General features: G+C 45.6%; 1 protein-coding gene across 2 annotated transcripts in view; it reads right to left on the bottom strand.

The window, feature by feature from the left end:
- The window catches only part of adgrl2b.1 (adhesion G protein-coupled receptor L2b, tandem duplicate 1), a 158,803-nt gene that overhangs the window by 100,902 nt on the left and 43,589 nt on the right, over positions 1-14,312 (bottom strand). For both annotated transcript variants that reach the window (XM_080483259.1, XM_080483260.1), the window contains one exon: positions 11,460-11,683. In XM_080483259.1, the coding sequence (XP_080339385.1) occupies positions 11,460-11,544 (85 nt within the window). In that variant the 5' untranslated portion in view covers positions 11,545-11,683. The remainder of the gene's footprint in view (positions 1-11,459; positions 11,684-14,312) is intronic.

The following is a 14,312-nucleotide window of genomic DNA, read 5'->3' on the forward strand; positions in this document are numbered from 1 at the left end:
CCCCCCCCTCCCACCACAAAGAGAACCTTTACCGACGCCGCTGTCGTTGCTTTAATTGACTGCCGTCTTCTCCCTCTTGTCAACACCAGATTTAACGGCAGAATTTACTGGTGGAAACGGGAGGAAGGAGCGAGTGGCGCTGCCGCCAGACGACAGGTGTGTTTTCACACGCAGTAAATCTGAGCGGAGCTTCCGACTCCTCGTTCTTCTTCTCTTTCTCACGCTCCGAAACAAACCGCCGCCTCCCGTACCGCCCGCCGCCGCCGCCGCCGCAGGAGGAGGAGCTTCAGGACACTTTGGGTTCTGAGTTTTAGTTAAAGCACCAGAATCGAACCACCAACCTCTGCAGTGCCGTTTTACACTTCAAGCGAGAATCCATCGCTCTTACGATTTAGTTTCAGAAAGGTTTCGTGTTTACACGACATCTTAAGATCAATGTTTGTTTCCATGGAAACGGCAGAAACACTGAAAAGGAGGAAGGAAACAGAAAAAGCGGCTCCCGGAGTGTTTCCTTGGATTCGTCTCTCAATTTTGCAAACGATTTCCTTTTCAATTCCAGCGGACGAGAATGACGGCGCCACACACGCCGCGTAGCAACAAGCTACACCAGGAGTGTGATGACATCACTCATACAACCTGAGTCGGTAGTTCTGGGCCAAAGTTTGGGAAAATATAAAAATACAAACCAATAAACAAATAAAACAAGAGCAATCAGAGATTTCTGACGTCCGACAAAGGTTGGCCTGGAACTCAGAAGAACATTTCCAGATCACCTCCCATCATCCACCACCTGATATCGGTCTGTCGTTACAATTTCAACTAAATCCATGCGGTGGTTTTGACGTCATCTTGCTCACAGACAAACAAAAATACGCCGACGATTTTATTCGGTCCTCGGCGGATAAAATAAAACACGTGGACAAAACCAAAACCTTCGCCCCAGGCGTTCGTCGAGAATCAAATAAGGAACCAAACCATTAATCACAATGAAGATGGAATCAGAGCGTAGCGCGCCCGGCCACTAGTGGGTGCTGTTTGTTGTTTGCGCCGTCGTTTCCATGGAAACAGACGTCCTTTTCAAAACATTCCCATGTGAAGATGAAACTTTTCTAAAACAAAAACAAAAGAGCAAAATAACAGTTTTCTGTTCCACGCAGTCGTGTAAACGGAACCCAGGTCGTTCGTCCGCCCGCGATCCGCGGCGCGTCCCGCTAGCGGATCCGCTTCCACGTGTCTGTGGACAAACTCCCGTCGGGTTTAAAACCCGGAGATGTTCTGCGAGTCGACAGCGCAGCAGAACGCTGGAGTCCCTCCACTGATAACTGTTATGTAGCTGCTTGCTTTTTGTTTCACTGGCGTATTTTTTGTTTTGTTGTTGTTGTTGTTGGGATGAATTAGCCGCGACGCGTCTCGCAGCGATATGAAAGCACGCCGGGCTGTGACAGGTTCTCCTCGTCTCTGGTAAATACCCCCCGGCCTTTGTTCCAAAGCTGATTTACTGTATATTTGCGGTGAAGGCGTCTCGCAGCACAGAGAGCAGGAGAGACTTCCTACGACACGCAAGCTGAAATTTATTTCAAACCTTCTGCTTCCCCTCCAGATTAAAAGCATTACTTTGTTATGACAGCTGAACCCTCCTGTGAAGCGACGACTCGCACCCGGCAAATCCAAGAGTTTGGAGCGGGAGGCACGCGGCTCGGCGGCGGTGAGCCGGACTCATCTATTATCTGAATGAGGCTGCCTGGAGAAAGCAGCAACATGTGCAGGCGGCGTTCAAGGAAGGGGAGCGCGAGCAAGGCATCTGCTCCCGTGTTTATACAACTTGTTACCAGACGGACTGCGAAGTTCCGTCGCCGCGGGCGACTCAGATTTAAGGCCTGCTTAACAAATGAAATCAAACTGTCAGAAAACGGTGGCTCCTCGCCCATTAAATTAAGTGTTTGTTCATCAGCCGGCCGTATAACAGCGACTTTACAATCCCGGCTTGAACACACAATAAAACACCAGGCGCTCCGCTGCGGGGACGAAGGACTCGCTCTCAGTGTTCTCCGTTTGGGTGGAAACGTTCCTGCCAGGTTCCCGGGCGTGTTTTTGTTCTACTTTTTAAAAAACAAATAAAAAACAAATAAAAAATAAATAAAAAAGCTCTCAGGAAATCAGAGCTGTGATAAATCCAGGACGACCCATCAGCCTGATATTGTATTTCATTTCCTGTGAGTGAATTCATGACCCCGGAGATCCTCCAGACTCATTTCAGTCTCTCATCATCGCAAACGCTGCAGAACCCCGACACTGACAACTGCTTGTTCTAGTGGTCCTAGAAAGCATGTTCTAGGAGGTATTCTAGGTGTTCAAGGGAGTGTTCTAGGAGGTAATGTAGGAGGTAATGTAAGAGGTGTTCTCAGTATTCTAGGTAGATTGTTCTAGGAAGTGTTCTAGGAAGTGTTCTATGTAGATTGTTCTAGGAGGTGCTCTATGTAGATTGTTATGGGAGGTGTTCTAGGAAGTGTTCTATGTAGATTGTTCTAGGAAGTGTTCTAGGTAGATTGTTCTGGGAGGTGTTCTAAGAAGTGTTCTAGGTAGATTGTTCTGGAAGGTGTTCTCGGTAGATTGTTCTAGGAGGTGCTCTATGTAGATTGTTCTGGGAGGTGTTCTAGGAAGTGTTCTAGGTAGATTTTTCTAGGAAGTGTTCTCGGTAGATTGTTCTAGGAGGTGCTCTATGTAGATTGTTCTGGGAGGTGTTCTAGGAAGTGTTCTAGGTAGATTTTTCTAGGAAGTGTAGGTAGATTGTTCTAGGAGGTGTTCTAGGAAGTGTTCTAGGTAGATTGTTCTAGGAGGTGTTCTATGTAGATTGTTCTGGGAGGTGTTCTAGGAAGTGTTCTAGGTAGATTGTTCTAGGAGGTGTTCTATGTAGATTGTTCTGGGAGGTGTTCTAGGAAGTGTTCTATGTAGATTGTTCTAGGAGGTGTTCTATGTAGATTATTCTAGGAGGTGTTCTCGGTAGATTGTTCTAGAAGATTTGCAGTAGAGATTTCTCCTCCATGTTCTAGAAAGTGTGTCCAAAGCACTTTGTCGGTGGCGGTGGGTTCTATTGGAAGACCTGAGTTCATCAGGAACTAGTACCTTGTTTCCACTGCACAGTAACGTACCGTACCATACTGTACCGTACGGTATGGTACTCTACGTAACTGTACTATACAGTACAGTACGGTATGTCACAGTACGATACAGTATGGTATGGTACAGTAACAGTACGATAGGGTTCTTGTATGTTTGAGGCACGTTGCCAGCATGTTCTCGGGATGTTCTCTCTATGTTCTCTCCTGACGATGGAAGGTTTCTCCCAGCTTTATTTTATTTGGCCTTTTCCAAAAAAGCTCTCAGGAAATCAGAGCTGTAATAAATCCAGGACGACCCCATCACGGCTGATATTGTATTTCATTTCCTGCGAGTGAAATCCTGATCCTGGAGATTCACCAGACTCGTTTCAATCTCTCGTCATTCCAAACTTTCCCGAGTCCGAGTTATTAATAAAAACAGCGTCGCAGCGAGCCGCAGGAATAAATCCACAAACTGAAACGTTGCATTCAGCAAAACGCTGACCGCACTGAATCACTGAAATTAGGCTGAGATATAAAAAAAAAAAGAAGAATCATGTCACCATTTATCTGCCTCTGTGTGCACTGTAAAACATGTGTGGGCACCACAATGAGGGAAGTGTCACACTGCGACAGTTAAAGAGCGTGAAGTCGTATTTCACCGCGGGAGGTTTTTACAGTCGTGGAGAGAGAGAACAGAACCCAGAACGTGGAAATCAAACAGCCTGCTGCCTCAAAACACACAGAACACTGTAAAAAATGTCTGACTGGGCGGAGACGGATCACGTCAAGGAGCAAAATACTGAGAATGAAAAGAGAAAGAATCATAATAAATCAAATATAATATAGAAAAATCTTGTGAAAAATTAAGAATGACAGGAAAAAATTAAGACTGAAGAGAAAATAAAAGTCAAATAACATGAATAATGATATTAGATTGAAATAGAATAGAAGGAAATTAAAATAAATTAAGATTAGAACAGGAATAATTACAACTTTAAAAATATTAAATATGACAATGAATGAAAAGACAAATTAAATTAAATTAAATTAAATTAAAAAATATTCCAAAAAATCAAGAGTAAAAATAAAACAGAAAATGCATGAAAATAAAATGTAATACTTTAAAAATCAAAAATAGTAGAAAATAAAAATAGAATGAGAAAAATATAATAGAAAAGGAATAGATATATAAAATGTATAAACTATGCAATATGAATATAAATTAAATGAAAACAAATAAAATATGATTGAATCAATTTACCTTTTAAATTAATTTAACAGATTTTTATCTCCTAAAAGTTCGACCTTTTCTGTTTTAGTTTTTTTTCTAAATTTATTTAAAGAACATTTCAAATGTTTTCTAATCACTAAGTTGTCTCCCGCTAACCTGGTAAACCAAACGCTTTCCCCGGGTTTTGTTTGGTTGTTCCTACAGAGGAATTCCTTCACAGCCGTCAGTGTTTCACCATAAATCATCATATTTCCAACAGTGCGGTTCTCAATGTGCTGCAGCCTCCAGTGAATGCAGATGATGAGCCTCGCTTCTTCCCTCTCAAACACTTCCAGCTGGGCAGGCTGATATATCAGCCCACCCCCCCCCCCCCCCTCCCTCCTCCCAGCTTCTTCTCACCACACAGATTGACCAGTCATCTGTGAATCTCCCATGGTTTAGCTGATAATTCATGATCGCCCTTCCATGGACCCGCAGCATTCAATATGAATTATAAAATGGCAAGCCAAGCATATCAATGGCTGACAGACTGGATGTGGATGGCCCGAGGCCAGAGAGGGAGCCGTGGTACAATAGACCCCCCCCCGTCATCCAGCCCACCCCGGGACTGGAAATACCAGCGTGGCACTGGGGGGGGGGGGGGGGGGGGGGGGGGGGGGGGGGGGCTCCTTCCCCCAGCACAATGTTAGGCCTGCTGGAGACACATGTTGTGGCGAGGAGGAGTGTTAACCTTTACAACCTTTTGCGGGGAAGGATAAGCGCCGAGGATCTGAGCAGCAGCAACGAGCTGCAGCAACGAGCTGCAGCAACGAGCAGCAACAACGAGCTGCAGCAACGAGCAGCAGCAACGAGCAGCAACGAGCTGCAACAACGAGCAGCGGCAACGAGCTGCAGCAACGATCAGCAACAACAAGCTGCAGCAACGAGCTGCAGCAACGATCAACAGCAACAACGAGCTGCAGCAACGAGCAGCAACAACGAGCAGCAACAACGAGCAGCAGCAACGAGCAGCAGCAACGAGCAGCAACAACGAGCAGCAGCAACGAACTGCAGCAACGAGCAGCAGCAACGATCAGCAACAACGAGCTGCAGTAACGAGCTGCAGCAACGATCAGCAACAACGAGCTGCAGCAACGATCAGCAACAACGAGCAGCAACAACGAGCTGCAGCAACGATCAGCAGCAACGATCAGCAACAACGAGCAGCAGCAACGAGCTGCAGTAACGAGCTGCAGCAACGATCAGCAACAACGAGCAGCAACAACGAGCTGCAGCAACGATCAGCAGCAACGATCAGCAACAACGAGCAGCAGCAACGAGCTGCAGCAACGAGCAGCAGCAACGAGCTGCAGCAAAGATCAGCAGCAACGATCAGCAACAATGAGCAGCAGCAACGAGCTGCAGCAACGAGCTGCAGCAAAGATCAGCAGCAACAACGAGCAGCAGCAACGATCAGCAACAACGAGCTGCAGTGGGAGGCGGCGGCGGCGGAGCGCAAAATACCAAGAAGTCCCAAGAAGACAGAAGAAATATTCCTGCACACGTTTATCAGCGACACGTTAGAATGATGTGGTTCCTCCTCCCGGCTCTGCAGGGCAACACATCCCACTGCGCACTGATTTCATGTGAATCGGTACTCAGTAGTACCGACGGAACTCAGTCAGTTCCTATAAAAGTACCAAATTCAGTCCCCATTCTGGGCGTTCGCTCGACTGTGGAGCTCAGATCCCAGAAAAACTACTTTTTGGAAATGGCTCCCGAGGTGGAACTTTTAGAAAACGCTGTGACTCCATCTCTGTGTTTTATTTCAGAGTGTCTGCTGATTCCGCGGAGCCGGATATCGATTTCTCAAACAAAAATGCAAAAACGATGAGATTTCACTTGAAATGTTGCGTAAACGACTTTAATTTCAAAGACTGGTATTTTAATACAAAAATTCTTAAATGGTATTAAAATTCTAATAGTTAACTTGTTTAATCAATAAATTGCAAATCAACTGGATCTGATTTGGAAAAATTGGATTTCAAACTTAGGAAATCTTAGTTAAAGTAAGATGAAACTTGTTGGTTCATTCTGTGTGTGTGTGTGTGTGTGTGTGTGTGTGTGTGTGTGTGTGTGTGTGTGTGTGTGTGTGTGTGTGTGTGTGTTGTTCATTGTTTCCATCTGGTTCTCATCATGTTCTTCATGCGTACGTTAGCCTCAGTCTGTCTCAGTTTTAATCTTCTTCCTGTTCTACATCAGACCCACAGACGTTCTCCGCGTTTCCTGGAGGTTCATGACGAATCCCTGCAGTACCACAGGGTGACGATAGGGGGCAGCGTGACGAGTTCACGGGCCGTCCACTCTCAGAAAATCACCATCTGAGTTTTCTTTGACTTCATTCTTATTGTCTCGAAAACAAACAAACAAAACCTGAACTTTATGTGATTTGATGTGTTGATTGAGAGCAGCGCCCCCTAGTGGACCGACTGAATGAAGACAGTTATACCGTTTAAACGCATGAATGTGTTATGGACGAACGTCGAGCATCGATTTACTGTGTTCCTGTCAGGTTTCCTGCTCAGTCTTTTCTTTCCTGGAACTCGTTGGGACTCTTTTGGTCACATTCACCCGTTCACACATTCACACATGCGATCAGGCTTCATGTAGAGTGTGAGCAGCTGCATTGGGCTGAAGGATTTGTAGTTATCATAACTTCCATCCTGATAAAAGAAGAAAAACTGGACCAGCCGGGGGATATTGGGCTGATTTGGACCGGAGTCTTCATCGCGGCGCTGCAGAATCCTTTGCAGGAGACTCTTCCTCCATTTTAGTACTTTCCTCACATGATTCCTCGCCTGCTGAATTTATTATTCAAAAACAAAACAGAAAAAACTAAAAAAAATCTCTCATTCACACGCTCGCTGCACGCAAACAGCGCCTCCATCTTCATCCTCGTCTTCCTCCCTCCTCCTCCCTGTCTTCGTCCTTATTCTCTCCCTCCTCTTCCTCCTCCATTCACACCATGTTGACACTGACCACATGACATGATCTCAAGTGTGTCTGTCTTTGCTTTAAAGTCAGAGATAAGAGGAAGGTATGCACAGGCCTCCTCCTCCTCCTCCTCCTCCTCCTCCTCCTCCTCCCCCTCCTCCTCCTCCTCCTCCTCCTCCACCTCCTCTTCCTCCTCCCCCTCCTCCTCCTCCTCCTCCTCTCCAAGCTGCAGACTGGGCGGTCCCACACTTCTAAAACAAATCTGATACCTGGCTGACCTAGTTTAGTCCTGCAGGAGCGACGCTGTATGGATCTTATATAAAGGTGTGTGTGTGTGTGTGTGTGTGTGTGTGTGTGTGTGTGTGTGTGTGTGTGTGTGTGTGTGTGTGTGTGTGTGTGTGTGTGTGTGTGTGTAGGACGTGTTTGTTTCACACACCGAGAGTCGGAGTGTTAATGAAATCAAACTGGTCTGTGGTCGCCACGCTTCTCTCCTCCGTCTGTTTGTGTAATTACATTTCTGCACGGCAGTTAGCTCTGCTAACACACTCACACACACACACACACACACACACACACACACACACACACACACACACACACACACACACACACACACACACACACACACACACACACACACACACACTTCATTTTCTCTCTGACTTTGGTCTCCACCGCCGCCTGAGGGGAAGCTTGTAGCCTGTTAGCAGCTAAATGCTAAGTGATGTTTGGGACCTCCACCAGGCCCGGCTGCAGACGCCGTTCCCAGCTCTGCTGCTTTTAGAAGAGCGCTCTCTCTAAGGCAGTGTTGTGTTTCTGTGTAAATGAGCCGGGATGCAGAGGCCTCTCCCCTCTACCTGCTCGCTCGCAGTGCGTTTGGTTCTCAGTAAATGGACCCGGCTGCAGAGGCCTCGGAGAAGAACTGCAGACACAGAAACGTCCCTCAGATCTTCGATTCTCCTCGTCAAAATCCAAATGAGTCTTCAATGTTTACTTAATAAAAATTGGGGTTTTTATGTGTTTTTTTTTTTTTTTTATTTCAACACCAGTTTGAGTCAGGCTTCGTTTGTTTTCGTTCGTTGAATTAAATTATATAATTTTTCCATTTTTGTTTCAAAACTGTTTCATATCTACACGCCAACAATCTGAAAACGATGTAGTTTCCATGGTGGGCCACTAGTTGACGCTGTTGGTTGCCACTGGATACCATTTTCAGTGACTCGGACCTCTGTCGTCATGGAAACGGATGCTTAAAACACAATAAAAGTTTTGCATTTTCACCTAAAAGTATTGTCGTGTACACCGGGCCTAATTTTGTTGATTTGTACAAACGTAATGAGGATTGTTCATCACTTCGGCCTCCAGATTAAGGCTCCGCCCACACGAGTCAAAACCGTACTTTTCCTCCCCGGCTCAACACGATGCCTCAGGGCATGTAGTACATATGCCAGGCCTTTAGGGGCGCTGCGACTCACCAGATACACCAAAAACACAGAAGGAGTAGAAATATAGAAGTAGACACCAATAGACCTCTCTCTCTCTCTCTCTCTCTCTCTCTCTCTCTCTCTCTCTCTCTCTCTCTCTCTCTCTCTCTCTCTCTCTCTCTCTCTCTCTCTCTCTCTCTCTCTCTCTCTCTCTCTCTCTCTCTCTCTCTATATATACTGGAGAAGCATATTAAACCTGCTAGTGTCAGTAGCGTCTGCAGCGCCACCTGGAGTGGGGGAGGATTAAAACATCTTCATTCAACCCCACCAGAAGAGTGAGGACTGTTTCTGTGTGGAAATCTTAACCTGATTATAGCCCCCCCGCCCCCCCACCACACCCCCACCCTACCCCCACCCCACCACCACCCCCACCCACATTATCAGGTGGAGTTTTTTTCAGGTGCAGACCTCAGAGGGGGGGGGGAGCCGCAGGCCTGGACCGGCTGAAGGTGAGTGGCATGTGGACAGAATCACATATTGTTTTCAGATGGATGGACACACACACACACACACACACACACACACACACACACACACACACACACACACACACACACACACAACACACACACACACACACACACACGCACACACACACACTCCTATATTGACGGATGCTCAGAAATGCGTTCCCAGGCCTGAGAGCACTCTCGTCCAGTGAAACCTAAAACCTGCACTTTCTGCATACCAAAGCAGTTTCCCCTCTTTAAGGAACTTCAACGGGACCATTCAGTCCGACTGAATCACAGGGCCTTTCTCCAGGCACGTCCGTAACACTCCCCTCCATATTATCTGAAGTTGCTAATCTACCTCCTCCCCCCGGAAAATGCAAGGGAGAGAAAAGAGGAGAAGGCGTCTGAGCCTGAACGCCTGCCGCTTTAAAGCCGCTCCGCAGCAAAGTATCTTTGTTAACAAATTGCACGCTACAGCCGGAGCTAAAATAAAACTGGAGGAGAAATCTATCACGGAACAAAACAGCGAGGGAGAGAGACGAACGACAAAATCCAGATTGAAAAGGAAGCCCCCGAAATAATGTGCTTCAACATCCATCTGTAATCAATGCCTGGCACGCAGGCATGTGATTTGGGGTTACTTTGTTTCCCGCCACAAAGGGCCTGAAAGAGGGGAAACTGTAATGATCATGATTAGGCAGACGTACCAAACACCAGCGCCGCTGACGGGCACCAAACTGACGGCAGTGTTTTCTGACAATACTCCTAATTACAGCCAAATGCACTGAATCAAACGGCGGCAGAGAGACCGTCACCCACGCTCGTCTTTAAACCCTCCTGCAGCGCCGGCGGCTGCAGGTACGAACGCCGAACCGGCCCCTTCGGCGCCGCTCTGGAGGCCGACGGGAGGAACTCCAGACGTGAAGCTGATCAGTGCAGAACGACCCTCGGGCCTCGTTTACGCGTGAGGGCGGGGACATCTGGAGTCTGTTCACACGACAACGGAGCGCTGAGACTTCCTGGAAACACTCGGACTCCTGCTCCGGCCGGCCGGGGCGACCCGTTCTACTGCACATGCTCAGGAGCCGGACAATAGGAACTAGAGCTACACTCGGTAGAGCGCGGACCTTCGCCAACGCCACATGTGTTCGCGGAACTGAGTTAGCGCATATCGACGCTAACTAGCCCGTCAGGTAGCTACGTCACTGTGAAACTCTGGGCGTCTCCATGGCAACAGACGCTGATCTCCTTTGATCTCCTCCATGAGGAGCCGCTCATCCACTTTTTATGGGACAGTTTTTTTTTCATTTTTTGGGGGATTTATTCAGAAACGTTTAGAACAGAACAGAAACGCTTTATCAAACCCTGGTGTGACAGCGGCGAGGTCGCGAGCTTTCATCCAGCATCGCAAGATCTGAGAAGTTTGGTTAAAAACTGTAACCACAGAGATCTGACGTACGAGCTCGATACAACGATTAAACATTTAAAACCTGCAAAGATTCATCAATTTAATAGAATCTATAATAAGATCAATTAAAAATCGCGTAATTTCTGTGAAAAGTTTTGATGGTTTGAAGGTTCATGGATCGATTCACCAAAATGTGACGGAACAAAATTCATAAAACATTTAACTTGAGCAGCGTGAGTGAAAAAAGACTTTCTATATTTTCTTAAATAGTTTGACCTGTGAGGTTGTTAAAGTCTGAATCCGATCGGGTTTGGATTTGAAATCCTTTCTTAGTTTTAATCACATTTAAAGTATAAATCCAGGGAGAATTCTGAGCTTTTCACTTGGAGTCAAGTGGTGAACGTCTGCAGGTGTTTGACCTGATGAGGCGGAGCGCGCGTGTGTGTGTGTGTGTGTGTGTGTGTGTGTGTGTGTGTGTGTGTGTGTGTGTGTGTGTGTGTGTGTGTGTGTGTGTGTGTGTGTGTGTGTGTGTGTGTGTGTGTGTGTGTGTGTGTGTGTGTGTGTGTGTGCGTGTGTGTCCGAGGGGTCAGCAGGAATATTCAGCGCGAGCTTTTCAAACACCTTCTTTTTCTTATTCTCCAAACTTCAAGGGTAAAACAACCAGCGAAGAAGAACCCGCCAACCCCGCTACATAACGGCCCTTCAGCCGCCACAATGTGCGATAATGAATTCACGGCTTTCATACGGGGAATAATAAGTGGCATCTTGAAAAGGTTGCCGAGAATCAAATCAGCCTCCATGGAAACTCACCTTGCGAGCAGTGGAAGCAGCAGAGCAGCAGCGCCAGGCAGCGAAGCAGCCCACTCCCCCCGGCGGAGGCCATGGCGCTCACCATCCGGCTGCCGGAGCACGATACTGGGTCGACGTGTGGCGGCGGCGGCGGAGTGCAGGGCGGCGGCGGCGGCGGCGGCTGAGTGCAGGGCGGCGGCGGAGTCAGCGATCGGTCCGTCTCACTGAAGGAGTCATCTCTTCATCTGCAGGAATAAAGAGAAGGCGTTAAAAGGGGAAGGTCGTCATCTTCGTCTTCACCGCTTCTCGTCTCGCTATTCAGTTTTCATGGTTTTACACATCCTGACGCTTTGAGGACGAACTCATCGTGAAACACGACTCATTCATTCACAACACAGAACTTTTCTGAGATGTACACAGGAAGTACGTTTGAAAAAAAGAAGTACAAAGTCAGAAATATGCATTGAAAGGAAATTCAGTCAAAACTTCCTCAAAACAACCCGTTAGCACGTTAGCAGCCCCGCTAACGCTACATTCAGGATTATTTGCGTATCGGCAGGTCGTCGACATGGAAACATGGCGTCTTTACACGGCTGTGACCTGACATACAAACTGCACTGCTCCTATAACCACTAGTGTCCATTATGTAAGTACAAATATATAAAACATGTTTAATAATCTGCTATTGATCATGAGTCATCCTATCAATGCATGAGAAGCTAAACCTCGTGGTTTTCTGTCGTTGTTCCTTTTGTCTTGTTATTGTTTGTTTTCTTCTTCTACTTCTTGTGTTCTTTGTTCTTCATTGTTATTGTTTTGTTCAATTGTTGGTTTTGCTTGCTGGTTGGCTTAAAAACCAATTTAATAAATAAATAATAAATATGATTATACAAATAAAACAAAACAAAACAAAATAAAATAAAATAAAATTTAATTAAATTAAATTAAATTAAATTAAATTAAATAAATAAAATTAAATAAAATTAAATAAAATTAAATAAAATTAAATAAAATTAAATTAATAAAATTAAGTAAAAACAAACCCAAAAAAGGGAGTATGAACGCACACATGGACACAAATGTCCTGCTCTGAACTGTCCAGCAGTACTCTAATTACTTCCTAGCGAGGTTGGATGTGAGTGTGCAGTGTCTGATGGCTCTGCGCCGCCTCACTAATGCTCAGATATTCTTGAAAAACCACAAAACCTGGAAATCGTTGACATTAGCATGTCCAGCGACACCGTCAGTCATTAGGTGGAGGTCGTACACCACAAACAAGACCCAGACAACGACTCTGCACCAGAATCAGACGGAGGAAGAAAAGAGCTGCAGCTTCGTCTTCATCACATCAGAAAAAAAACAACCAATTCTCACTTTCAGAGTGGAAAACAAGCAGCCGCTGTTTCAGGAAAGAGGAAAGTTCATATGACACTTTCAAACGTCTCTCCGTGTCCTTCAGGTCAGAGGTTTCAAGATTATCAGCAGTTTCTTCACATTCTTGTCAGACGATGAATAATCTGTCTGATCGTGAGGTTTTTTTATTCACTCCAACAATCACAAATTTAAAATCAGGAATTACAAACCAGGATAAATGAAGTCTAAACCGAGTGTGAATCTGTCAGAGGAAAATAAAAAAACAGTCCATAGACAAGGCAGAAGATCTAAAGACACGAGTCTGAAACCTGTTTAAAATGAGTTTAATCGGCATAAAGCTCCTCCCAACAAACCAGAAAACCAAGAGAACTACATCAGAACCAGCAGAGAGAAACACGTCCAAAAATTAAAGTTCAGTTCAGACAGAGTCTAAATCCAACCTGAACAGCCTGACTGTCAAACAGAACCGACCCGCGAGCGAGAGGTCCGATCAACCGAACCACCAAGCAAAGTGTAGAAAAGTGAATTTTGTTGTAACTCGAAGCCCCTGATGCTGCCATGAAAGAAGCTCCCTGGTTCCTGTCAGACTGCCTCAACGCCAGGACGTCAGGGGGGGAGGGACAAACTCCCACAATGCAACAGGACAAGTTTTCTGGACGTTTCACTGAAAGTTTTATTCGTAGAAGTAAATGCGTTTTTAAATGTAGATCAAGCGGATTGTGTCGTTTCTTTGTTTTTGTTTTATTCATTTCAATGTTTTTTTTCCTCTTTTTTCTATTTGTACGTTCAAAATGAAGATTCATTCATTCCAATTGGCTTTAAGTTGAGATTGGAGTCATTTTCTGTCGCGGTTGTTTGGTTTTTGAGGGTATATCTACATTTTCATTGCGTATACTCTGAACCACAACAAAAAAAACAACTTCAAAGTTTAAATTTAAAGGTTATTTTACTGGTCCAGTCTGGACCAGTCCAGCTTCATCCTGAGTGGACTGGTCCAGTCCACTCAGGATGAAGCTGGACTGGATGTGGCTCCTGAACTAAACGGTGGTTCCACATCTCTGGTCTAAAGCTTGTCTGAAAACCAGCTCAGTCCAAGTCCCGTAAAACATTCAGGGAACTGACGTCTAGAAATATGTGAATATATTCTAAAACCAGTCTGAATCCAGTACAAACCATCCAACTACTGTAAAAACCTGAATCCGAACTTCGTCTTGGACTCAAATTAATTCAAAATAAACAGTTTAACTAAAGTCTCAAACCGTCACGACTCCAGATTGAAGTCTGTCTGCATGTTGAAATACACGAACGATGCAAAAACAGAGATTTTATAATTAAACAAATTCCATTTATTACCACATAAATACACACGAAAGTACAAAGGAACTGGTACCATTGAGTACAGGTATCGGTACCATTGAGTACTGGTATCGGTACCATTGAGTACCGGTATCGGTACCGTATCGGTTCCTGTCCCTAATTATTTCTTCAAAATGTTTGCAA

Source organism: Lipophrys pholis, assembly GCF_963383615.2.
Source record: "Lipophrys pholis genome assembly, chromosome: 1".
NCBI lineage: Eukaryota > Metazoa > Chordata > Actinopteri > Blenniiformes > Blenniidae > Lipophrys > Lipophrys pholis.